Here is a 27,973-nt window from a genome sequence, read left to right on the forward strand (position 1 = left end):
TGTGTAATACGAGAGGAGGCAAAAACTGGTGGTATTCTGCAGAAAGTTGTTTACCTTTGAGCTGCAGTGTCCCTAGATACCTTTCGTGATTGTCCTGTGCTCGTATGCAATGGTAGCGATGATCACCACCCGGTTATTGATGTTAGATATTGACATTTCTTTCGTACGTAGTCGACGTTCCGAGTGATGTATGGAAGGTCGATCGTTTGGGCCAACCACAAAGGACCTGATTACTCCTACCGTTGGTGATTACAAAAAATGCGGCTTCTGTTGGCTGTCACCATTAGGATAATAAAGCTTTCTGCAGCACTTTTCCCGATGCCATTTCGAAGTGATCATCGTCAGAACCGTCGTTCTTTTTTTTCCTTCTCGGAAACGATGCCAGGGGAAACGAACTTCGTCAGACCTAACAACTACAACTCTATTTCTTCGTTGCTAGAGTTCAGGTTTTCGTAGACAGATCTATATATCAAAAGTCATCTCGAAAGACCTCCACCTGACCCAGTAGCGGTCAAAATTGATTATGCCAACAGCGAACGAGTTACATTTCTGATGTAAATATTTACGTATAACTGTTGTTGTATCGAGGAAAATGGAAATGCCCCAGGTTAGTTTCATTATGCTTTTACCGTGCATTGGAAACCGATACCAAATCCAATTGTGCCAATAGAAATCTTGTATCGAATTAATATAAGTATATTACCCAAAGTGTGCCACTTTGCTTTTACTTTTTGTGATGTATCTTATCCCATTCAATGTGCGCATAAACGAGAGCCATATGTTTGCTAGTAGACATCTCTACCTTATTTGTTATAAATATTGTTGCACAAACGTTTTCCCGAATTATGGTACATACGCAGACAATAAGTAATCTCCACAGCCTTAAGGGTTCGATGCAAAAAGTGGAAGGGGTGGGAATGCATTTACATTCGATCAAAACAAGAGGTGTAGGTGGTACCGTCAAGGTGGAAGCCTACATTTAGACGCTGGAATGTATAAATGCAAACGTTTTAGTGCGTTGCCCTGAAAAAAAAAACAGAAGATACTTAATGCCACACACCGTTTGTTTTTTCAATGCTTATCTTGAATTCCCCTTTCTCTCTATCTAAGTTTAAAAACTTCCTGAGCAATGTGTAAATGTATGTTTGTAAAGAGTAAATGTTTGTGTCAGTCCACTTTGCCACAAGGGCGCAGCCAACGCCTGGGCAGCTTCTGCACGGTGTCCGTCCATCGGCACGTGGAGCCGGGCTTGTGTCCCTTACTATTCAAAATGCACAAATCCTGCTTCAATTGGAAGGAGTGCTAGTTCAGTGTATGCCAGAAATCCCGTACCCATGTTGCCCATGTCTGGGTACAAGAAAAAAAAAAAAAAAACCCTTAATTACCAGTCATGAAAATACGAAACTGCTGAAAAATATTAAAATCTAAACTACTCGAAACTAATTCAGGTAACTGAGAATCATCATTTAAATCACTACTTGGAACAACTTATTTCTTAACTCATTATACAAATCACAGTCAAACAAAATGTTTCCATGTTTCATCTGCACAGCATAAGCATTGATAATCTTGTTCTCACCCTAACTGAAATAGTTTATTTTAAAGAGCTGTGTCTGGTCAATAAATATGAAGTAAACATAGCCGGGTAAAACCATTTCAATCTATTTTCCTGTAATATAAACTTTACAAAAGAGATAAATAGCCCGGTAACTGAACCAGTTAAGCTATTATTCCATCTACCTGTTAAATGTTATACAGCTTGTCTAATGACCTAATCTTTTCCATTTTTATACTATTTTCTAATGACGTTTGGGCCCCAATAATATTCATTACTCTTTTTTTTTAAGATGGTATATAACAGTCCTACACAAAATATGCAAATCAAGGGGAAGTACTCCACCAATCAACTGTAGGGCATTGGTGGACACTGTTTTATAAACTCTGTTTGTAAAGTGTATTTAGGGGCAAACTGCACCAGGGGTTTCCCCCATCTCTGCGCAATTTACATTGTGTGGTGATACAGTTCGCTGTAAAGGCCAAAGATTTAAGTGTATGGATCTTGAAATGTGTGGTGTCGTGCACCGTTTTCCTTCTGGCCATTTAGCAGTCAGGCCGACCCCTGCTGAGGCCCGACATTGTCCCAATTTCGCCCCGTGGAGGCAGACCAGGTACTTAGTAGTTTGCTTTCACTCTGGCAGGTTCTGCCACCTAATTTCCTGAGATTTCAGTGTCGAGAACCTAAAAAAAAAAAAAAAAAAAGGATGATACAAAGTTCGATTGCAAGGGAATAGCCCTTGAAAGGTGAGAGGCCGAAACGTTTCTTGATAAGGTTACACTTTGATGAGTGGGACGTGCACTAAGTTTCAGATAGAGGGGAGGAGAGTTAAGACTAGGGGAGAAAGAAAGGAAGAAAGTAGGGAAATAGGGAAGACGACCCCAGGTGGATGTCAGTGGGGCATGTCCATGCCTCACAAGAGGGATGGCGAGGGGGAAAGAAGGAAATACCCTCACCAGGGAAGGGAGGAATAGTGAGCCCGGTAAGAGAGCCGGCTCAGATCGCCAATAAGGCTCTGTAACAGCACATTTGCTGTTTATCTTGTCATAGGTGGTGATATCCCGGCAGGTTCAGTCACTAAAACACTGTGTCACATGGTTTAGTGTTGTTACTAAAACACATGGTTCAGTGTTGTACCACATGATGCGCCTCCATGTTCGGTGCTGGTGATTACTTTTGGTCTCATGATATCAGATTGGCTTTTAGGCGACTTCTAGGGAGTCGCTCAGTCCTGGGTGGTTATCATTTCCAGGTGTCTGTGTAGTAGTACCTTTGCCAGCTATCTGGTCCGTGAAATTCAAGTTCAGGGAGAGTTTTATCTGTGACTTTGTCTCCGCAGTGCTCTAGCTTCCCTGGGGTGTGGTCAGTTCCGGTCGTTGAGTCTTAAATCCGTGTGAGCAATATGCTCCCTAGGTCCGATGAATAAGCGGAGGTTATGTTGTTTGTTGTTGCTGTGGTTGCGGCACAGGGAAAATCCTTCTGCTAAAGAGGTCTTGCGAAAAATTGGCTAAGGCCCTATAGCTATATTCCTGTTTCAATACGCGGTCTTCCTGATTTAGTAGTGTGTACTGGTTTTCTGTAATTAGACGGCAGCGTAGGTCGTCATATAGATCACAGTGGTGCATCAGGTGCTCCCACGTTTCTGTTTGTCCACAGTGGCAAAGGGGTACCATCGCTTAGTCCAAAGGCTGCTAGTTTCTGTCTGATGGCACCATGGTCGGTGAGCAAATAAGTGGTTGATAGTCCTAGTGAGAACCAGTGCGGATAAGTTGGATATACATATTGTACTTTTGGCACGAATTTTCGGGTGATTGCCCCCCCTTTGGTGAATTTTCCCAGCGCATTTTCCAGGCTTGTTGAAAGTGCAGGGTAATCCTTTTTTTTTTTTTTTTTTTGCTGTTTTAGTGTCATTGTGAGGACAATCGTAAAGTTCTGGGAAGTAGCAGTTTGTCCTTTGGAGAGATGGTAAAGGAGTCTGAATCGAACGACTTCCAAGTCCAGAGGAAGGGCTTGTCTTAGGGCGCCCATGAGGATCTGGAGTGCGTGGGTGCTAACTGTGTTGCAGGCTCTGGATGTAGTAAGCAGAATATATCGTTGAGTAGTTCTTCCCTTTGTTGCAGTTGTTGCTTTTGGATACCAGGCTCCTGATGCATAAAGGATGACTGACTGGAAAACTGTTTTGTGGTAGAGGACGACGATGTGGTAGAGTCCTACTGATAATAGCGACGTCATCAGCATATGCACAGACCTGCACTGTCTTTGTGCTCATGTGTCCAGTCACTTCTAATTTTCTGACAGCAGCCTCTAAAACCAAGTTAAATAACGCAGTAGAGAGTGCATCACCTTGTCTAATCCCAGCGTTAATGTCAAAGGGAGTCGCAACTCATTGTCAATTTTCACCATTGCTTTAGAGCCAGCCAGGGTTGGTTGCTTTTATGAGCCTAACAATCTTTGCGGATATGCCCAGGAGAAGGAGATCATTTCCCGTTGGTTGAGTGAATCAAAAGCTTGTTTGAAATCTATATATAGGTTAAATAAGTGTACATTATACTCAAATGCTTTTTCCTGTATCTGCATCAAGATGAAAATCTGGTCAGTTGTTGAGTGATTGGATCTGAAACCATGCTGATATTCTCCAATGATTTTCTCTGAATATGCTGCCAGTCTGTTATAAATAACTCCCGACAAAAACTTGTAAGTAACACTCAGCAATGTAATCCCTATATAGTTAGAGAAACGCAGTTTATTACCCTTGTGAATCGGCTGTATGATTCCATGTGTCCATTCATCCGGGATTTTTAAATCAGACCATATTAATAGTATAAGATTATGTATTCTTCTCCATAGTATCACTACACCGTTCTTGAGCAACTCTGCAGTTATTCCATCAGCTCCTGGTGCTTTAAAGTTTTTTAAGCACTTAATAACTTTTCGAATTTCTTCGAAACTAGTCTTCAATGCATGGTTGTACAGTATAGTACAATAGCTGTTTTGTTTGAGTCTTACCTCCTGTCAAAATGCTCTCAAAATACTCTTTCCACCGTTTCAGAACTTCCTTTCTCTCAGTCAGCAAGTTCTCTTCACTATCCCTACATGTAGTAACCTTTGATCGGAATTCCCGTGTACTTTCTTTAATCTTCTTATGAAACTTTCTACTTTTCCTTGTTGTAATGTTCCACCATTTCGTCGACCTTCCTTCTCAAAGCTTCTCTCTTTTTCTTTCTACATATCCTAGCTGTGGCAATCCGTTTTTCCTTGTAGTGTTCACTATTCGCTCTGTTTTTCCACTGTAAACATTTCATCCTGGCTTGTCTCTTCAATTCTACTGCTACTCGACACTCGTCATCATACCATTCTTCATTTCTCGGCTTTGAGGTCTCACCCAAGGTTACGTGTACTGCATCCAGAATTGCAGCCTTTATGTAAGTCCATTCATCTTCAATCTTGTCACTGTTTTCCTGTTCCTGCAGTCTTCGGGCCAACTCTGCCTGGTACTTCGTTTCAACAAGTCTGGCTTTCAATTTCTTTACATTTCACAGCTTAGTTTTCTAAGCCTTTCCTCTTGCTACTAGAGCTATTTTATACTTCAGTCTGACTCCCACTAGAAAATGATCATAATCGGAGCTGGCGCCCCGAAAAGAACGGACATTTTCAATAGCAGTAGCCCACCTCTTAGAGAGACAGTATATGATCAATCTGATTAGCCTGATTTGTACTACGGATTTTCCATGTACCTTTATGAACATTCCTTTTTGGAAACCAGGTATTCAAGACCTTAAAGTTGTTGGCAGCATCGAATTGCGCTACTGTAAGACCATTACTGTTTGTTTCTTCATGGAGGCTGTGTCTCCCAAATACTCGTGAAAACTTCTTCCCTGCCTAGTTTAGCGTTGAAATCACCGAGAGTTTTAATAGCATCATATCTTTGAATTCTTTCACACACAGTCTGGAGTTCATCGTAAAATCCATCTGTAACGTTATCATTCGCACCTTCAGTTGGAGCAAACAAACTAAATAATTTATGAACAACCTTCCTAACCTCATCCATTACAGGTTTTGACCGTTAACAATTTATTTACGGAAGCCTCAATTTGTGATCCTCCAGACTTGCAGTACTACTAAAATTATATCCAGAAAATCCATACTTTGTGTTCATATTTGCAATTTCCACAGCTCTGTTATACTCTGCACAGGCAACATCCCGAATGCTGCAATGGTTACCATCCTTTTTCCTTCTTATACAATTACAACATTTATGTGGTTAATGTTTGTACAAACAAGCTGCATACATACGACCATTCTCTGCACAGTACCGCAGACATCAGTTTTCCGCTGACAGTTTTGTAAGGTATGACCATAGCCTAAACACTTAAAACATTTCATACTACTTTAAAATGTCTGTATTTGTGAGATGAAAACTCTATGTATATTCTTTCATTAATTAGAATAACTTTAAGCAATCTGGGGGAATATCGAATAACCCAATTCACAAGTCTTGATTTGGAACCAGTTTTGATTTTAAAAGTAATCTCTTCATCCTCTTTCGCAAACCCATAATCTTTAAAATTCTTATAGAATAAATGCTCTTTAATTTCCTTTCATGCTATTTTCCTAGGCATATCAAGTTGGATCCTTTAACTTAGGCCTGTCATATTAAACCTCTACACCACTTAGTAACTTCGAATTAACAATCTTAATTGCATCTTCTGTACTCCGAGTCTCTTATTACGCCTTTGTTTCTAATTTTAATATCCCTGAAATCCTTTCTAAATGATGTATTCTCAACTGCCTCTCTGACCTCTTGAGTGCATTGAAAATTTGACTGATCCCTCGCTCTTAGTATGATAATATTCTGCTTTTGTTTACCTGATCCTTCCTTCCTTTTACTTTCTTTTTGTTGTCTTATCACACCTTCACTTCCAGAAAATTCCCCAGTACCATTTACCTTAACTTTCTCTGCATAGTACACTGTTTGGTCAATAAAAAGCTGACCCTTGACTATATTATCAATCAAAGAGGATTTATACCGTAACTCCTGCATTCTGGCTTTTAACCTTTCGTTATCTATAATTTGCGGTGTGGTAATAGTTTTCATATCAATCTACTTATCAAGAACATAATATGATGCATATTTGGTTACTTTATTTCCTTCACTTGTCATTAATGAACTACCTGCTTTTTAAGTTTTATTACCAACCCATATATGGACGAGATAACCTTTGTACCTAATCTGTTGCTCAAGTATGTTACATCTCCACTTACACCAATATCTCTTTTTGAATCGTCTTCGAATGTAAAATCAAGCACCATATCTCTATTTAAATTTGTTTCAATGCCAATTTTCTCAACTTCAAATTGAGTTTCTGAATCAACTCCCTTATCAACTACTTGAGTTTATAAATCTGCCTCCCTACACTTTAGGAGGCAGATTTGGAAACTCGAGATTTGGAAACAATTATCGAACGACAAGCGAACCATATAACAGAATGAATTCGACTTTTTTATTTATTAAACTTGGCGGTCCCAGCCAGCTTTTCTGGTAACCCTAACACCTATATAAAATACGTACAAATAATTTATGCGATACATATATAATAGATACTGCCACTAGTTGGTTAAAATCCCTGGAACGCGGAGCCAGACAAGGGATCTGCGTACTAATAATGCCCAAAAATAAATAAAGTGTTCATGTTCTAATATCTATATTCCTGCTGGATAATCCGCTAGTTGTATTTAAGTCATTGCATCGCAAAGGGATGCTTGGAAATCTGTAGTTGGTATCGTACAGAAGAAGGAAAGAGCAATCCAGCTTGAACCATTGCATCACCAGTTGATTGGCATCATTCTGCTGTGGAGCGTGATAACTCATCTATATGCTACTTCATAGAAAAATTTAACATATTAGCAGTATTTTTACAAACAGCGAGTAACTTTTAGCAGGACAAGAAGAACAGCATATCAAAACGTACGAGGATACAAAGCTGTTGTTAGTCTGTTCCACGAATCTCAAATATTGGAGTATTTAATAGGGATTGTTTACAATCTGGGTGATCAGCTTATAAATCAGCACGCCATTTCTGCAGATATTTCCAACGGTATTGCTCTTCGGAATAAACGGCTGTAATTCCCCATATTTATTATTTATTTATTAATTTATTTAATCAGGCGAAGAAAAGTTAATTTCCACCCATAGACAGCAATCAAATGCTAGGAGGGTAAAGGCAACTATGAGAAATTAATACAATATCTATATTGGGTAAAATAAAGTATACAGAGATCAAGTTAATAATTAATTGAAGAAGTTGACAGATTATGTACAACACAATACCCTAAATGCATTCAGCGTCTGTCCAAGAAGCGTGGGGAGATGCTGGCAAGATGCTGCAGACTGTCCGGAACAAAAGGAGCGAGTATAATCCTCTAACATAGAAGCCACTTAAAGCGATGGTGAAATGAAAGACATAAAATTGCAAGATTGTGCACGTATCAGCAAACTCTTTCAACCAATTTGAAAACGCGCATCTATATCAGTATGAGTACATGGTTCAACTCCAGACCCTCCCTCGCACAGTGATGTCTTTGAAACGATCAAAGAACATTGTCTTTCGAAGCCCAGGCTTTGACACCGTGTGGTAAAAGAGCTAGATGCGGAAGATCGCAAAATTCGGTCTTGACGGTAAGAATTTTTCCGCACCGTTGTCTACTTAGTCTCAAGTGAAGATTTTGTATTTAGGTTTCAACAATTGTTCTTATTTAGAATTACTGTGAGAGTACAATGTAGTTTGTAAAACGAAAGACAGAGAATAATTAGTTCTCCAGAATGTTATTGAAACTGAATAGATTGTGGTATCGGAAATAGGCTCTCTTTTTAGAAGGATATTGATTTGAATTCATTTTAACGATGAAATGGTGGATCAACCAAGTTTGTCTGGATGGTACATCAGGAGAGCCCTATACTGTGTGAAATAACGCCATATTTAGACCCCTCCAGGACGAACGAATTGAGTGGAAAAGTATAGTACCTAATGAAGTTGCCTTGAAGTGACTTCATTAGGTACTATACCAAATGAAGTTGATTATATAACACTGTTTCAAATTGCCTGCGGGGAAAGCGAAGGTATCCAGGGTCTCTGTGGTAGAGAAAGTGTGGCTGTCATCGATGATGGTTCCATGTAGCCTGGATTGAAAGCGTTCTAATGCGTTAAAACTATTATGGGAACATCAATATTACGGGATTTAATGTACCGTGATGCTCTTAGTTTGGAGCTGATGTACTCTGAGATTCATACATATTTCCTCTTTGTTTATTTCAGCTCAAACACTATGCATGGCTAGCCTCAGAAAGTAGAGTATTTAGCGAAGGTTTCTTCCTTTACTCATGATCTCCGTTTATTTGTACTTGTTTTTAATACCGTCAGTTGCCTCTTAGGGGAGGTGTGATTTCCACAGTCGGCCGTGACGTGGTCTCCGAAAGCGACCAAGTGATTTTTAGTTGGTCTGTTAGTTGTTTTCGTGTTCAGTTGTCAGTATCGGCCTGCAGTCCTGGATATTTTCAGATTGCTGTATTCTGCGATGGGAAACTACTTCAATTTAGGGATTTTCTAATAAGTGGCGCATTACTGTTCCCTACAAAATTATGCACTCCTTTCAACTTATAATCTTAGATCTGAAGACTAAAAAAAAGTAGATGTATATGTATCTTTTGATGTGTACTGTTTTTTTAGAGTAAGAGTACAAGAATTAATTTGTTGTAGAAGAAACAGAATGAAAACAACGGGAATCAAATGGAGCAATGACTATTTATTGAATTGTTCATGCTATGTAAGTGTGCGCTCATTAAAGACAAGTTCTTCGATCACCAAATAGATGTATGTACATTGTTTTGGCCAGTCTTCTTTCCCTGAACCCTAGAGTTTTTCTTATTCTGTAAAGAAATACGGGCTATTTAGTAAATCTCAAAACACAGTAATGAATCATTCAGTAAGCATGTATATAATTAAGTAACATGGGCTTAATCATTGCAAATAATCAGATAACATACAATAATAGTAACAACTCTAATCGTGACATTAAATCAGCCATTTTCTTCTGTTAATATTTAGCTATACTAGTACTAACAGTTTAACTGTTATTAAAGATAGTCGTTATTAGGTACGAAGGTATCATTAATAGCATTTAATATTAAGTCGAGGGCAAAAGACTCAAGTTATGAAAGGTATATAAAGTCATTCTATATGGCCTCCTTCTGTACGCAGCTATGAACAAACTGAGTTACTACTTAGTGAATCGATTCCATATTGGAGAGGCACTTGCCTCGTTATTGTACTGCTCTAATAGAGAAGTTTTTTTTTTTTTTTCATTAGAACACTGCTTTTTATTTAGCGTAGTGCAATACCACGAAAAAATGTAGCGAAGTGTCCTCCAAAATATGAGATTGTTGCACTCAGTAGCACACTTCCTTCTGTAGAAGGAGGCTATAGAAGCTAACACTAATTCTTCTGATTCATCTAGAATTCATTAAATTATCTCAAATATTCTTAAAATTACACGGCGCAAAAACAGACTAATCAGAAATTACTATTTCGTGTACTTTGTGAGATTTGAGAAGCTGATACGTTTTCGTAATGCCAAAAAGTTACACTTCTCGTCAATTTATTTACTTGGATTATATACACTACAGTTCTTTTTTCATAAGACTAGGGGAGGGATATAATAATCAGAACATGCAGTTCTTTCAGCGTTATTAGAAATGGTTCCTGGAAGGAGATAAGTAGATACACGAAGCAATGCTACATGCAGTAAAACTCGTATTTCGTTTTCACATTGCGTTTCGTATTAGTAACAGGAAGACTGACAAATTTATCAAGTGGAATACAGAGTGACATTTTGCTGAAGTGGTTATGTGGTCAGTATATCAAAACCAAATTAATTTTTAAGAGATAAAACTCACCTTTACAATAGAGCCTTGCTATAGCCAACACCATATCGAGAACCATATAGGCCAAGTCCGTGGCCAATACCTAATCCATATCCCACTCCGTGGCCAATATCTAATCCGTATCCCAGTCCATAAACATTGCCTAAACCATGTCCAAGGCCATGATTCAAACTAAGTCGATAGGCGAGGCCATGGTCACGTACACGATTCAACCCATAGTTGAGCGCACGGTTCAAACCAAGTCCATAGTTTAGACGATAGCCCAGTCCATGATTCGAACCATATCCGAGTCCATAAGTCGAACCATATCCGAGTCCATAAGTCGAACCATATCCGAGTCCATGATTCAAACCATATCCGAGTCCATAATTCGAACCGTAACTGGTGCCATAGATTCCCACTCCATAAGCTATAGGATGATTAATTTTTGTTGAATAAGATACTACACGACCAACAGGGTGATCAAGTGCATAGTCTCCGCTGTAGGCAATAATGGGGGCAGCAATTAGACCACTGGAGCAGACACAAGCCACAAGGGCAAGAAGAGAGACGGCAAACTGTAAGAGAATTTTCAGAATGCAGTAATTATATATGTAACATCTTTAAATCGATTAATGAATAACAAACTTTTTAAAGATTTTAGAATTATAAAGTAGAAAGAGCTGCATTAAGTTTTTTTTTTTAATTGAATAGTTTTAAAATTCTCCGAATTATTAACTCCTCTGTATTAAGGAGAAATTGCATCGTTAAATATAAAGTACTGCTGAAATAAGTTTATTTTTCTTTTTTAAATGAGGTGACACTTAAGAATAAATGAAGTTAAATTAAAGGGAATGTTAGAACGAACGAGAGAAATGAGCGTTGAAGACAGAGATAAAACAAAGCACGTTCGAGAGAGGAAGTAAACATGCAAACTACTTACCAAAGCTTTCATGATGGCTGTAGCAATTCTTACAATGCATACCTCTTGCACGAGGATTGTACCCTTATATACCAATCTCTCATGGTCTACTTTTAGTCCTTCGCCGGAATTATGTTAAGAGAAAGTGAGATACAATCGAGGTTATGGGGTGGCGTTTAGAAAATTCTTGATTAAGGTCATTTCTTTCGTCCGATCAACGGGCGGGTTTTTCCAGCGGTATTATAACTTTTCTCTGTAACCTTCGAAGTGTTTCCGTCACAACACCCTCGTCTGTGCCTTTATTTGTTCGTTGAGTGGTAAAATGTATCAGGATTTCATTTCATTAATTAGAAGAATGACGTGCTGTAAATGCCGTAAAAAGAAGCAAAAGTGCACAAAGTGGGACATATCTTACAGGGATAGAATAGCCATTAATTCTTTTCCTTCTAGCATGCAGGAAGAAAGAGGGAATTCGATCTTGATCAGGAAAGTGTAAACCGGGATAGATAAAACTTGATCTTAGTTTACACTTTGTATTTTAATATTAAATTATTTTGCGTAGTTATTATGACAAGTATCGTACGGTTAGTGGAAGGCATCAAACTGAACGCAGCTGCTCATTTTTTGACATCTCAGAATTATTTATTCTGAGCTGTTGTTGTTGAGTTCAGTTGTTGTTATTATTAAAATTTTGTCAGTTTCACGCATTTTAAAGGACCTGATGTCCGTGCTCATCTTCATGTTTTAGCATGCCGAGAGACGTATGGATGAGACGTGTTTCACGCATTTTAAAGGACCTGATGTCCGTGCCCATCTTCATGTTTTAGCATGCCGAGAGACGTATGGATATACTCGTATGTGGTCAGTGAAAAAATCAGGAAAAGTAGTACTTGGACATACCTGCTCTTCCTCGGAGTAAGTTGTTTTCGTACTACATATGCCAGAATTTTAAATGTGAAAAAGCAGATTCGCCTATTCTGGTGATGCTGTTCAGTCTGTTTATTATATTAGAGCTGAAATCTTGTTTTGAACACAATGTTTTCGTTTAATAATGTCATGAGTAAAAGATCTGTTCAAATTAAAGGTTAGGGTATTTTGTAGCAATCCACTGTGATTGAATTTTATCAAATACCTAGATCTAACGTGTTTTTACATTTACTTGCCCTCAAGGCAGTGCAGTAATAATAATCATCCTCGTTGTTACACACTGACTGGAAAAGACATGATGCACAGAATTCTTATGAGTTTTTTTTTTTACAACAGCTGAGTTAGTAGGTTTCAAGTGCGGGTTGCATGATTTACTTTTCTCCTGGACACGGATCTCTCGTCCAGCAAGCCGACCGAAGAATATACGTAATTACAGATACAATATACCGACGCCTTAACTGCTTTGGCGATTAACGCAAATGCCACCTAATCTAAAGCAACCTACTTTATTTACACATTGCTAGTTATAATAGATTATTATCTAATATGGCTATTTAATGATTTTTTTTATAAGAAAATGAATTTAATGAAAATTTTTTTTTTTTGAAGAAATTCGGAGTTGTTGGAAACAATCCAGCAGGCAGTTTTGTGCTTCGGTCTTTAGCACTTTCAACCCAGCAACTTGCACTTCATTGCATCTTTTATACTACAACCTTTTAAGTAATTGCTTTAACTCCCAGAAACAGAAAAAAAAATTCTCTGGTGAAATTCCTTGGCGAAATTTTAACTCAATCTGTAATCGGGCGGAAGGGGGGGTTAAAACTTAACTAATATTCACCCCTGCACCAGGCCCATTGTCAAGTACCAGGATTACGACACCTTTTTACAAGAAATAAAGGTGCGATTTAAAATGAAGGCTCGCACCCAGAACTTACAACACTGGGTACTTGAAGTACCCGGCCATATCAGGAAAATCTTCCTAAAAGTAGAGAAAGTCTATATTGGTTGGACGGCCCATGGAGTCAGAGACTTCACCACTGTCACCAGATGCTACAAATGTCTGGGATATGGTCACACCTCCAAATATTGCAAGCAAACAGAAAATACTTGCGGTCATTGTGGAGTGCTGGGACACCGAACCACAGAATGCCCAAAGAAGGACTCCCCACCCATCTGTCCTAATTGCAGGAACAGGAAGAAGAGTGATCAACACACATACAGAGACCAGAGTTGTCCTGAATATTTAAGAGCCATTGACCAAACAAAAGCCAGAACGGACTATGACTGACAAAGCTGAATACGCATCTAAAGTTATGGAACACATCAAAGCCCTGAAACTCAATTGCCAAAGATCAATATCAGTAATGAACGGACTCTCTAAAATTGCTACAGAAGAGAAACTAACAATACTAGGGTTACAAGAACCCTATACATACAAAGGAAAGGTAAAAGGATTGCCCTTTGGATCCCAAATGGTGACATCAAACCCAGAAACTACTGGTACAGGAGGAAATGCAAGATGGGTCTGGGCGGCCATTACTATCCTAGACCCACAAATAACAGTCACCAAGATAAACAAACTATGCACAGAATACGCAGCATGTGCATGTCTCGAAGGCTCATTTGGCCGCATTTATGTGGCTTCAGTATACATGAGATGTAGCCAAAACATGCAGTCAATTGACCCCTTCCTCAACTATTTAGAACACCTCCTACTCACACTCTCACAATCAGCAATACTAATAATGACAGACTCCAATGCAGCATCTACCCTGTGGAACAGCCCCACAACAAACCTCAAAGGAGAACTCCTAGAGGAATTTATCCATGCAAACAGCATAAAGGTACACAATACAAAAGGTCATCCACCAACATTTGTTAGTGCACATGGACAATCTTATATTGATGTCACCATGACAAACAGGTTCTTTACATATAATCTAACAAACTGGACAGTACGTCCATCATGGACAACCAGTGATCACAACCCCATTACCTTCACGATAGCCACATTGCCTACAACACCAACCTTCCGCAGGAACTACGACACCCCAAGGTACAAAACTAAAAACGCAAACTGGGAACACTTTGACAGGAATCTAATAGATCTTACCAGGGAGCAACTGGAACAACAAAATGGGGATGTGAACAAGCTCCAGCAGAATATCACAGATACTATTAAAGAGGCGGCTAACAAAACCTTCCCACTCAAACAAAGGAAGCCCAGAACAGTCCCCTGGTGGACCCCAGCACTTGCAACACTAAGGAGGGAACTAAGAAAGGCTAGGAAGGAATTCCAAAAGGCAAAAAGAAACAACCACAATCAAGCGGAACTGGCCACTCTATATGAAACGTACAAAACAGCTAGGAACAATTATTTCAATAACATTCAAAAGGAGAAAAAACTAGCATGGGACAGACTAATTCAAAGAACACTGGGAAAAGATCCTTGGGGCTTACCGTACAAACTACTTATCAATAAGCTACATCCAACAACCCCATTAGCATCAATAGTAAAGCCTGACACAACGGAAACACTCTCCTGGAGTGCAACTATGGACACCATATTAGATGAAATTATATACCAAGATATAACTGTACCAGAAAACCTGGAACAGACAAACATTAGGATTCAGCACCTGACATATACTGCAGTGGCAGAAGAGGCACCGTTTACAGAACAGGAAATAGAAGCTGCGATCACATCTTTAAAGGATGGTAAAAGCCCTGGAATAGACCTGATTGAGGTCTCCATAATAAAAAGGGTATGGAAAACCTGCCCAGATATGCTGAGAAACCTTTATAACTCCTGTCTTGTAGCTGGCACCTTCCCTACAGCTTGGAAAACAGCCAACCTGAAAATTATATTAAAGTCCCCAGAAAAACCGACAAACCAGGCCACGTCATATCGACCAATAGCACTGTTACCCTTCCTTGGGAAAGTGCTGGAAAAACTCCTGGCCCAAAGACTCAGAAACTACTATAACTCAAAGGCACTAAATTCAAACGGGCAACTAGGCTTCACTCCACACAAGTGCACCACAGATGCAATTAACCTTATGCTAACAACAATTAAAAATTATAACCACAAATATGTCCTCGGCCTCTTCGTGGACTTCAAAGGGGCATTCGATACACTATGGTGGCCGAGTGCCCTTGCGAGGTTCCGAGAGGCTGGGGTATCAGCTCCAATCTACAAGCTTATGGACAGTTACTTTCAAGCTGCGAAAGAAAGGCGCGCAGTAGTCTCCTCGGGCTGTTGCTCAGTTATGCGAAAGATAACAAGAGGATGCCGGCAGGGTTCAGTCCTGGGACCCCTGTGCTGGAATATGGTGCTGGACGGGTGGCTAAATCTACCACATGGAGAGATTATACCCATCGCATACGCGGACGATCTCGCCCTGGTAATCCCAGGAAACTCACGCAAGGAACTCGAGGATAAAACAAACACAATCCTGCAGGAACTTTACACATGGAGCAATACTCATAAGTTGATAATATCAATACCAAAGACCAAGCAAATCCTTCTCAAAGGCCACCTCGACCTCAATAGACCACCAAATATTAAATTAGAAGGTCAAAGAATTGAACTAGTGCGTCAGCATAAATACCTGGGCATCTGGATAGATGACAAGCTATCCTTTCTGCCACACATCAGGCATATCGTCAAATCAATCAGGAAAATAGCAGGATGGCTCATTAACATCACAAAAGCCATATGGGGAATTAAATCCTCCACACTAAGCCTATACTACTCCTGCTTGTACATTCCCATTGTCTGCTATGGAGCCGGGGCCTGGGGTTACAGAGCACTGAACTCGGCTTGCAAAAAATACTTATTGCAGTCACAAAGAGTCTTTCTCCTGGCAACCTGCAGAGCATGCAGGACAATTTCTACTGAGGCCCTCCAGGTACTGTGCGGGAGACCACCCGTATACTTTGATGTAATCTACCACTACCTGGCACACAACCAACGGCTAGGCATACAGGCTACGCTGGGAGGAATTGCCAACGACACCAACCAAAGTATAAAAGAAAACAAAGCAAGAATTTATAGGGAAATAGGCACAAAATGGCAGGATATCTGGCAAACAACAACTAAGGGAAGAGACACCTTCACCTTCTTCCCACAAATATATCTGCGAGACAAATCCAGGAACTGGTGGACACCAAGCATGCATACTACTTTTCTAATCACAGGACATGGTAGTCTCAACTCCAAACTCCACAAATTAGGCCTAACTCTCTCCCCCCCTTTGTCAATGCGGCGAAGAAGAAACAGTGAAACACCTCATACTTGACTGTTACCTCTACACAGATCTGAGACATCCCCTGCTATTGGGGACTAACGTAACTAACGCTGGAGAATTCCCACAACTGATAGCTGGGGCAGAATCGCTCAAACTTCTTTCAGCTTTTGCAGGAAAATTATTCAGGCGAAGGGCGGCCCTCCAGCAGGAAGCACAGAGAGACAGTAGGTAAATGGGAAAATGAAAAGAAGGAATGAAGTGGAAGGGACTCAACAGAACAAGAAAATAGGAAGTAACGCAGAACGGAAGCACAATTATACTGAACTGAATAAGAAGCAAAAGTAAGGACTCAAGAACAAGACATCCCACAGCTTAGGAGCAGCGGAGCACACATAACTGTGATGTAGCTTCCTTGAAATTAGTGACTAACACTGAACATGCCCTAAAGAACTGGGTCGATGTCATAGGCCACATAGTGTCTTCAGTATGTGCGTTTTTTTTTTTTTTTTTTTTTTTTTTATTTATTAGTGAGGACCCTACCTTCATAGGACAGGACCGAGATCTACGAGAAGCTGAGCAATCGAGAATTTCACTTGGTTATAGCCCTACAGGACTGGGTCGAAGCCACTGGCAATAATCATGTTTCCCGTTAACTACCCTGCCACACTGGCTTGTCCGTCCTTCTACTCGCAAAACACACAATGAACTCATCTCCACACACTCTAGGACAGGATTGAGCCCTGCAAGAATGTGTGTCTTGAATGCGGTGCTTCCCCTCAAGATGAAATTAAACCCTGTAGGACGAGCAAAGATAACTGTGAACTGTATAGCTATGATAATTATAAGATATTCTTAACTACCTTAGAACTGTTAAGTTGCTGTTGCGGTAGCGCTGTGGTTAAGGACACTGGTTGTGTCTTCGGCCGTAGTGTTGTTGCGACAGTGGCTGTTTTGCCAAGTATTTATATTGTCAACTGTAAAATTGTAGTAATTACTAACTTAGAAGTGTTCACTTTTGTTCAGGTTTGCTGTGGCTCCGGGGTGCCGCGGTTGTGGTGCACTGGTTTGTGTCTGTCGCCGCGGCTCCGTCGTGGCTGCCGCAGGTGCATGGAATTGATTGTTACGCCGTGCCCTCTTCTGGCAGGATGGGCCCCTACAAGGGCCAATATTTGGTATAGATCATTGGACAACCTAAACATTGAACATGCTAAACTCACTAGAAACACCCACTACTTTACTGCTCCCCTTAACTAAATCTAAATTCATCCACACGCTATGTTTTAATCTCCTGACGAAACTTAACTTATTTTAAATTATTACCATATTGTATGTAAAACACACTAGAAACATTCACTCCATTAATTGATCCCCACTCAACTAAACCAACTCTATCCACACTTGATGATTTACTCTTTTATTGCTATATTTATCTCTATTTTAATATTATTGTATAAACATATAGAGGTTCAAGAACCTCCTTTTGTGATAACCAGACTCCCTGGAGCGCCTCCACGTGGCTAGGGACGGGAGTCAGGACGCAAGATATATCTGTTCTTGCCTCCTGGCTGCAAAGTCTCCAGGTGCCGGCATACAACACTCAACAAAACAAACACTCAAACAAAAACCTCCCCATACACACACTCGCCGGCTTAAAAAAAAAACCTACAAGAATCATTGCGGCAATAGGGGAAACCCTGGAGGCTGCAGTAAACAAAAATACTTTGAATACTTTGAATACCAGAATCCAGCTCTTGAGTTTACAATTGCGATATTTTATCCAATCAGCGTTGACTCATTGGTCACAATTTAGTCATTTCTGGAATGAATTTAAACTGGCAATGCCATTATAGTCCAAAATTACTTTGCATTTGCTTCCGTTCGTTTTGAATTTCATCGTCTCGTGGCGGTGACCCACTGTAGTTCGGCCATTTATTCATAGACCATAAAAAAGCAGTCTTATTTCTGAAAATCCTTATCTTTTTGTTATTTCAACCAACAGTTTACCGTTATATGCATTAAAACCCGAATGCAACTCGCAACCTTGCGATTTGAACATGGACTGCCATCTGTTTTCAGTGACAGTATAGTGATTTGCAACCAGTCCTTGGCTTGGAAAGATCTTGGTTAGAACTCCGTCGGAGATTCGTGGTAAGAAAGACTTCCTTAATCGGAGCTCTATTTTGCCGATCTTAGGCAGAGGGATGGGGGCCTTTTCGTGTGAGTTGTTTGGCTTTTTTTTTTGGTGAACACTTGTATAAAATAATATACCAAAGAACTGTCATAAGAACTGGCTCACTATGACCTGAGTATCCCGATGTGTCAAGTTCCAACGAACAGTACTGTTAGCCACTCATCAATGTGTAAACATATCAGAATTAGCACGCTACTTCCAGCTAAGCGTATAGAAAATAACAGGACACATTATCCGCTTTCCTAGGTCTAAAAGATTTATAATAGTCTTTTTTTTTTTCTCCCTTTAATTGGAAACCTGTACATGCTCCTATAACCCGTAGTTTCTTATACAGATTTCACCAACAGAAACGCTTAGATTAATCGGTTTTTCAAAAACTCATTTATTCACTTCTGCTTCTGTTAAACTCTACAAAACATTAGACTTCGACTATTCCATGATAATACTATTTGATATTCTTATTAGAGATATCTAATTGGCCTTTTAGAGGTATTCGGTCTAGACTAAGCAAATTGCTTTGCCTTCATGGTAATCTGATTCGCCATAAGAAAGGTTATCCAGCACTTTCTTTATAAATTTGGTCTTAATATTTTCAAAGTTCAAAAGAGTTTTTACATGGTTGTTTATTCAGCTGAAAGTTGCTTAATAGAGGCCACTTCTTTATCAATGTGCCTGAGTTGAATTTTCTGGTTCTTTAGTCAATAGGAGATTGATCTCCAATAATCAATTTGGTTAAGGTTGTTATTGAAGATGCTGTTTCCATCCTTAACCATTTAAATTTAGTATTTGTGCTTACACTTTTGAGCATGGAAGTCTACAATACAGTTTGTGCACTTTGGCACAAGCCCGTGTCAGAAGTACGCATGCTCCGCTCTAGTTCTCTGGCCTGATCTATTATTCACTTCACATAAGGCAATATATGCGCTTTTCTGGAAAGGCTGTTTGTTCATTTAATAAATAATTTTCCAAATTTATTTTTAAATATGTTTAAAGTAAGCTACGGTAATTTTATTAAGTAAATGAATGTGAATTGGAACAAAAGGGAGTAATTTGTGAAAAACTGTTGTAGTGACTACAGAAACGCATACATTAGATGGCTACTGTTTCATTATAAGTTAAAAAAAAGGAAATACGTACACCATCACTTCATTCCTCCTTAGATTGTTCTTCAGCTATTAATTATACCATCCTTAATAATCTCTGTAAGAAAAGTTCAAATTAATGAAATAGTTTTTTATCCATAAAAATGTTTTATTTTGCAATCTTATTAAATATCTCCTAAAAAGTGGCGTATTCTTGTGCACTGCACCAGAAACGTGAGCTCTTGGGGGCACAAAAGGAAGAGAGATATGACTTAGTGAGCCAATAAAGAAACATTGAACCATAGTCAAATTTGTGATAATACGTTATTTTTTTTATTTTTTGCCTCTTAAAATTTTAAATTTTTTGCATGTCTGCTTATTTTCCTGGAAGAATTACAAACTTCCTTTGCAAAATGATGTTTCATTAAAATATCAGCTTCTTCTCCGGGCCCATTAAAAAGTAAAAGTAAATTTGATATAATAAAGTTAACAGAAATGAAATACAGAAGATGAAAGTGCATGCTTTAAATGTGAAAGGCTTCATCTTTTGTGCTATGTACCTTGACAAATAAGTGAAGAGTTTCATTTAAAATTTCAAGCCATACATGTCGTAAAAAATGTGCCTTTTAAGCTTTTTTTTTTCTGCGACAAAATAAAGTTCAATGGTAACACCCACCAATACAATCAACTGTCCGAATGGACAATTATATAATTTCATTATAGATAATAGCTATACCCATTAATCGGCAACCATATTATTTATACAATCATGGAAAAAATAGGAAGCACTTTAAAAATCAAAAGACATTGAACTCGGGGAAAAATTAAAATTTAATCAAAGGTCATACTCACTTTTACAACACTTGCCGGTTCCAACTTCTCCGAGACCAACCACGCCAAGACCACCGTGCAGTCCAAGACCACCTATTCCATAGCCACCAAGTACCAGTTCTCCAACTCCAATGACACCACCGGCATGTCTTATACTGCTAGAATAGGCAACAGCACGACCAACGGGATGTCCAATTAGTCCAAGACCATCTTCGAAACCTCCAACAATTACGTCGCAGCAGACAACAGCCACATGTGGGCCAGAAGGGTGATAGAAAACTATAAAAGGGAAAAAAAATTCCTTTTATAATAATTAAATTGAAGTAATCAATGATTATTAGCGCAAATTTGTCGCTTTTAACGCTATTTAGTTCGACGGCACTTTAATCAACATTTTCTGAGCTATTATTATTTATTTTCTTATTTTATGAATTTTGTTTTAAGCATATTTTGCGATTAGTAGACCTGACGCTCCATTAATATAAGATTTTAGCTATTTCAAAATCATTAAAGCTAAAACCCTTCTCTGAAGTAAATCTTAGCTTCAGTATCTCTCATATATCAGTTGAGCCTGGATGCTTTCATCTGTTGAAATAAAGATACCCCGATGGTTACCGTATACAGAGCGGAATCTGTTATCCGAAATGCAAAGAGCAGCCCACCTCTGTAAATAGACAGCAGGTTTCTATATAAACTTTTACTTAAGATTATAGAGCTAGGGAATGGCTGTCATTCTCATCAGAATGGTTCAAAATTAAAGTCAACAAAACAAACCGCTCAGTCCTTCTAGAGAATAAAATTCCGTTCAGGAGAATAAACATGGCATATCTTCTAACAGGTCTTAGAGTATTTTTAAAATTAAGAGATTTTATAGCTTTGTATAGCGAAATTAGATAATATTAATTTTAGCACTTAATATTAGAATACGAAGCCCAATAACTGTAATAAAAGATTGCAGGAATGCGAAGATTACTTAACAGAGCCTTCATTGTTGATTGGAGTTTTGTAATACGCAGTGGAAAGACTGAATAATGAAATTTGGTTCTGATAAAGTCGTTTTATACAAAATGGAAATATTGGTGTCCTTCGGACCGAAACAAATGACATTACCGTGCAGTTTTAGTTTTATACAAATGCATCTTTTTTATACAAGAAGGAAACTCGAAGCGAAAGACCAAATGTATGGTATTTGGAAGGTCAAATTTGTTCGATAGACTTACCGGTTTCTTACCTGTTCTGGCTGATCATTCACTCTTCTACCACAGATATGTTCACCTCTTAATAATAGATTACCTTATTTAAACAAATCAGTAATCCCCTTTTCTCCATATCTTTTGGATATTGCAGGATTTTGCTCTTTTATAAACATTTGTAGGATCGTTTTTGTCTACTTTGGTTAAATTGATTAATAGTAAGGTAAAATTATTATATGATACTAAGCTTTATGCGAAAAAAAAGGTTTATGAGTGACCTGGCAACTGGATAATACTTTTTTTATCAGATTTGTTCAAAATTAAAGTCAACTTTAATAAATAAATGCTCGTTAACAGTAACAATTTATTTAAACTTTACTAATCAACATAATTAATATTTTACTAATTTTACAACTTATTTTAAAAAAAATATTTTACAACTTTACTAATCAACATACCTAATTGATAAACTTTACTAATTAACGTGGCATTATAATATCGTGAGTGAAGAAAGTATTAAATGAAAACAAGCACGGAGCGGAGAATATGGCACACATAGGTGTAGCGTGAGTGCACGCGCTTCATATCATCCTTTCTTTCCACACTTTAAAGGATTAAATATAAACATTGTAAATATGAACAAAATATAGAAGTGGATACGTAAATTATTATAGTGATAAGCAATATGAGAGAGGGAGATTTGGGGAATTTTCGGCTACTTTGGTCATATTGAACCAAAACTGTCCTTATTGTATATTATATGTTAAGCCAGATTTTAACGATACATGGACTGAAAAATCCTGATTTATATAATTAATTTCTCAGATCATTGTCTTGTCGTGGGTGGGATGGGCCTCTTACCGATGAAGAGATGGTGTCGTCTGGATGTTGCTACTCAGCTCAGAACGAATCAGAACAGTCCCCTTGAGTTGAGCCTTCTTAACCCAGTCCGATTGAAAATGTTTTTCACCTGTGGCTGCAGCAACCTCAAGAGATAGTTGATGACTGGACATCGTAGGGTTCCGTCGTGCTGTTAAAGACAGATAGCGGTCTGTTCTGGGTTAAGTAACCCTTTGGCCAGACAGCGGTCTGTTCTGGTTGACGTAACCCTCGGACGACCTTGGCCAGCTCTTCTTGTAATGGTTCCTATCATTTGAAACTGCTTTCCTAGTGCCGAGATAATACTGCGTGGCACATTAAGCCACTACGCCACCTTCGCCTGCCACTTCCCGGCTTTAAGTTGTCCAACGGCTTGCCATCTCAAAGAATCATCTAAATGACAATGACTTGCCATTCTAATTACTAGAAATGCAGCTACACCCCACTGAGCAAGCCAAAAAAACTGGAATAAAGTGATATGGTCGCAATCCTTGTTTTTATACGCATGAATCAGATGGTAGATCGTATTGGATACTCGGAATTTGCATGTCATGACTATTATATCAAATATTCGCTTTCAGCGACACTGTTCGCAATAAAATATTAATGAAAATAATTTTGTTCCGTTAATTTTGTCGAGTAGTATAGTTTAATAGCATTAGTAGAGGCATATGATGCAAGAAAGTAAGCTTGTATAGCATCAACCAAAAAACCTTCCCGTTTCACCCATCCATTCATTCAAAAAGTCTACATCTACATCTTTGATGTCTACATCTTTCTTAAAATGAGGCCTCCAGACCTGTATACAGTACTCAAGGTGTGGTCTGACCATTGCCTTATACAAGGGGATAATCACCTCGTTATCCCTGCTAGCACAATTCCTATATATCGTTGATAAGACCCCATGAGCTACTCTTGCAGCCTTTTTGCACTGCTCAGAAAACTTCATGAGCAGTGAAAATTTTTGAAATGTAGTAAATATTATGAAAATGTTTACAGCTTCTTATAGTAATCTTTTGAAATAGAACATTAGGTAGTTGAGAATTCGGTTACCACTTATAATAAATTCATAATCCCAAAAAGTATTCATTTCATATATTTCAGTAACAAATTAGGATTTGAGCACTTAAATAGCAAACCAAGCTTAACTATATTTTGGTTGTTATGTTAAAAGTTTACTTAGGCGTTTAGTAACAGGCATATGCTCCGACACTTATAACTATTCTGTTTATTTTTGTCTTTGCCTCTACAGTTCTTCGTTAAGTCTAAATACGATTAAAATAACCATCTTTAAAAGACGTTAGAGTTCATTTAGAGAATTCATTAATGATTCTTGTCTGGTACTGACTAACTGAATAATAAAAGGGACAAACTGCTTGTAATAAAATTAAATTTAATATAAATATCCCAATGTGTTGTAAAATATATACCTACTAGCATGTTTCTTTTTACATTCGTTACTGAATGATAAAACGAACTGAATTTCATTTAGCCATTGCCAGAGCAAGAAGTATTAATGAATATTATACTTATTTCGTATTATAAGAATCAATTTGTCTTGGACGGAATATTTAAGATATTGGTTGTATTCGCACAAATCCTTTACTGTTCCAAATGGGACTAATCAAAATCAGTTAAAATGTACGAACTCATTCTAAAATAAAATGTGACTATCAGTTTTCATGATAGCTTTTACATAATGATCTCTAGCATTCAATCTAATAGGTATATCAAATATGCGAATTGGGTTAGATCTCACTCACAAGGTACTGAATATTTCCTTTATATTTGTATACATTATCAGATATGTTTCTGTTTGTACCGTGCAAGATATACAAATCTAAATCATTGTACCTTAATTTCAAATTTTAAGGTTTAACAACTTTGCATTTATCTCTTGAAATTAATAACCTTAACATTTACCTGCAATTAAGCTATACTTATCAGTATTCTGCCTAAAGCAGGATCAGGCATAGATTCAACAACCACTTCTTTAGCCCTCTTCTTTATCTCCCCATAGTCATCTATCAATTGATATATCATATCTCAATCTATTAATTTACCTATCATATCTCTCAATTGACCAATAATAATTTTCCTTCAATCTCCCTCTGGGTCTCTTTCTCTTCATCATATTCTTCATCAACTTTTCACCTCACAACACATGTCCAATCCAAATTTTCGTCCGTCTTTTGATTATTTCAGTCAAACATCTCACCCGCCCCCTAAAAACCTCCTAATCTCTCACTTTATCACTTCATTTCATCTTTTCCATCCTCATCTATACCTACACCTAAAAACTTTCCAATTTTTTTAATATCTTGCATTCTCAATGTCCATGTCTCTGGTTCCATAAAGTACCACACTCCATGCCAGGCATCGTATCAATATTTTCCTTAAACGAATTCCTAATCTGCTACACAATATTCTTCTTCGCTTCTCAAAACCCTTTTCCCTCATTGCTGTTCTTATTTCTTTGCTGCTTCCATCCTTAGGCTTCCCACATACCTACACTCGCTCGCCTGTTTTATTTTTATAGTAATTTTAATATGTAAATCGCAACTTTCTCTTCCCATTCTCACAATATTAGTTGTTTTAATAGCATAACTGCCCGCTATCCAACTGGCAAATCAGTATAGGCATGCAAGCCGAATATAAACGCTTAAAATTTATTCTTGAATGTTTAGCTTAAAAATACTAATAGCCCTCTGATTTTAACGTTAATATGATTTAGTCGCCGTTGAAGAAATTAAAATAACTAACCCAACAGTCTATTGAGACTCATTCTATATCACAAATTCCAAAAGTGTGCTGTGCAGAATATATGGGATGAGATACTAGTACTTGTGTTCACAAACAACGGTAACATCGATTCAAAATCATACCCTGAAATAAGTCTTACTTTGATTAGAAAAGTGAGGTTGCTAAGAAATCATATGTAGAAATCCAATGATGCATGTTACATACATATTAATTACACACACTTATATATTAAGGCCATCCACATACAAGTATTCGAAACAAAACAGAATATTGCGTGGTTGCGAATTGAATGATAATTAACTAATTTGCATAAAAACCGGTAGGGACGTTGATTAACACGACTCGACAAGTGCCATATGGTACGTTGCTTTTATACCTTGAGTTTTATTTTTGATTACAAACAGATATTTTGTGTAAATTTGGAATTATTAGGTCGTTGTCTGTCTGGATCTGTGAAGGACACTGATTTTTGGTTTCGTATAAAAGGGATTCGGTAGACCAGTGGATATCAGTACACTCCACTGACTACGTTCCCAACTCTATTCGTCATGAAGCTGGTAAGTAAAGATATTTTATTACTTAAAATATGTCAATTTAACTTTGGATTAATTACTAAGGAGAAATAGTGTTTTAAACTGTTCGGTATTTCAATGCTCTAAATTCGTTTTTAACAATTTTTAATATAGTTTATTTAGCATATGCACAATACTATAAAATTATTTTTCGATTATAACACTAAAAGTTTAATAGCGTAACTATCCTCCATCCAACTGAATATATATACGGGAGAAGCTGTTAAAGTTTGTGGATGACTTGAAAGTTGGTTAACGATCAGAGCCGGTTATGCTACTGCTTCAAAGGATTTGGGAAGATTGCACTTATGGTCTGAACAGCGGCAGCTAAAGTTTAATGGTGTCAAATGGAAGGTATCATTGCACTTGGAGAATAGAAACCCAAGAATAATTTGTAGATTAAGCGGAAAGAATTAAATGAGTTCAGGATGAGAAAGACTTTGGAGTACGATGCAGAAAGACAAATTTCAATATGAAGTGTCAGCAAGCAACAAGAAAGGCGGGGCACATTATGTTCTTTGATTTCTCGAAAATTTGCAAATAAAGAGGAGGAGGTCGTCAATACTTCTCTCTATAAGACGGTGGTGCGATCGTACTTGGAATATTATATCAGGTCTGGATTCCGTATATAAAGAAAAACGTAGAACGTCTGAAGAAAGTGTAAAGAAGGGAGCCTAGATTGGTGTGGATTGATAAACATTGTAATTGTGAGGAGAGGTTTTAAAGATGTGGTCTACCGAATACAGATATCAGAGAAGGGACGAATTTGATTGAGGCCCTGAAGGGAATCAGTAAAATGAATGAGGGAAAGGTATATTTTCATTATCAAGTGAGTCAAGAACTTGAGAGCACAAACATAAAATCTTAGGGAGATTTTATATCTGTATAAAATAACAAAACAATAGGTCGCATCTGATAAGGTTTACCTTCAGGCAACGTGTTGTGAAACATTGGATTAAGTTGTCTACATGGGCGGATATTTTGGAAAAAAATAACAAAACAATAGGTCGCATCTGATAAGGTTTACCTTCAGGCAACGTGTTGTGAAACATTGGATTAAGTTGTCTACATGGGCGGATATTTTGGAAAAATTGAAAGAAACAATGAAATAGAGACTCTTTGACTATGGGAATAATATCACAAGGCTTGATTTTTATGAAATATCAATTTAGGCAGTTTTAATACTAATTGTGCTTATTTACGTTTAAATAGTTAAGTTTTCTTTTTTTATTTCAGTTCGCTGTCTTTCTCCTCACCCTTGTGGGCTGTGTCTACTCTGACCCAATTATGGGCGGCATTGGAATGATGGGACATCCTGTTGGTCGGGCGGTTGCCTACTCAACTGATATCAGGCATCCCGGAGCTGTAATGGGTGTTGGAATTGGAGGAATGGGACTTGTCGATGGAAGAATGGGTGTAGGAACTGGAGGATTAGGTTACGGTATGGCTGGTCTCGGAGGCATCGGAATAATGGGACATCCTGTTGGCCGTGCTGTTGCGTATTCCACTGATATTAGACATCCCGGAAGCATTGGTGTAGGAGGATTGGGAATTGGTGTTGGAGGAATGAGATTAGCTGGTATTGGCTTGGGTGGTCTTGGATATGGAATTGGTATTGGTCACGGAATGGGAATCAGCAAGATGTTGTAGAGGTAAGTGTGAAAATTTATTTATTTTTTTGAAATAAGCACTGGATTTTTATCAGTCCATTTTTCACTTTGTTTTTATTATCAAGTTGGATCTTTCTAAGTTTTAAAATTACCGAAAAACTACAGTTCATGCCTTTATTTTAAAATATGAAGTCTGCATTATAATAACCCCCATTTAAGCTTAAAACGTGAAATAATATAATTATAATACATAGTTGTAGTTAATTTAATTTGGGCATTTT

General features: G+C 38.1%; 1 protein-coding gene across 1 annotated transcript; it reads left to right on the plus strand.

The window, feature by feature from the left end:
- On the plus strand, nt 1–27,732 carry LOC150091280 (uncharacterized). The gene is made up of 2 exons (XM_090389938.1): nt 1–607; nt 27,319–27,732. The coding sequence occupies exons 1-2, from the start codon at nt 593–595 to the stop codon at nt 27,730–27,732; spliced, it is 429 nt and encodes a 142-aa protein (XP_090246064.1). The 5' UTR covers nt 1–592.
- The last annotated feature ends 241 nt before the right edge of the window (nt 27,733–27,973 follow it).

This window comes from Mastigoproctus giganteus, chromosome 1 (assembly GCF_048544385.1).
Source record: "Mastigoproctus giganteus isolate SK-2022 chromosome 1, ASM4854438v1, whole genome shotgun sequence".
NCBI classification, from domain to species: Eukaryota; Metazoa; Arthropoda; class Arachnida; order Uropygi; family Thelyphonidae; genus Mastigoproctus; species Mastigoproctus giganteus.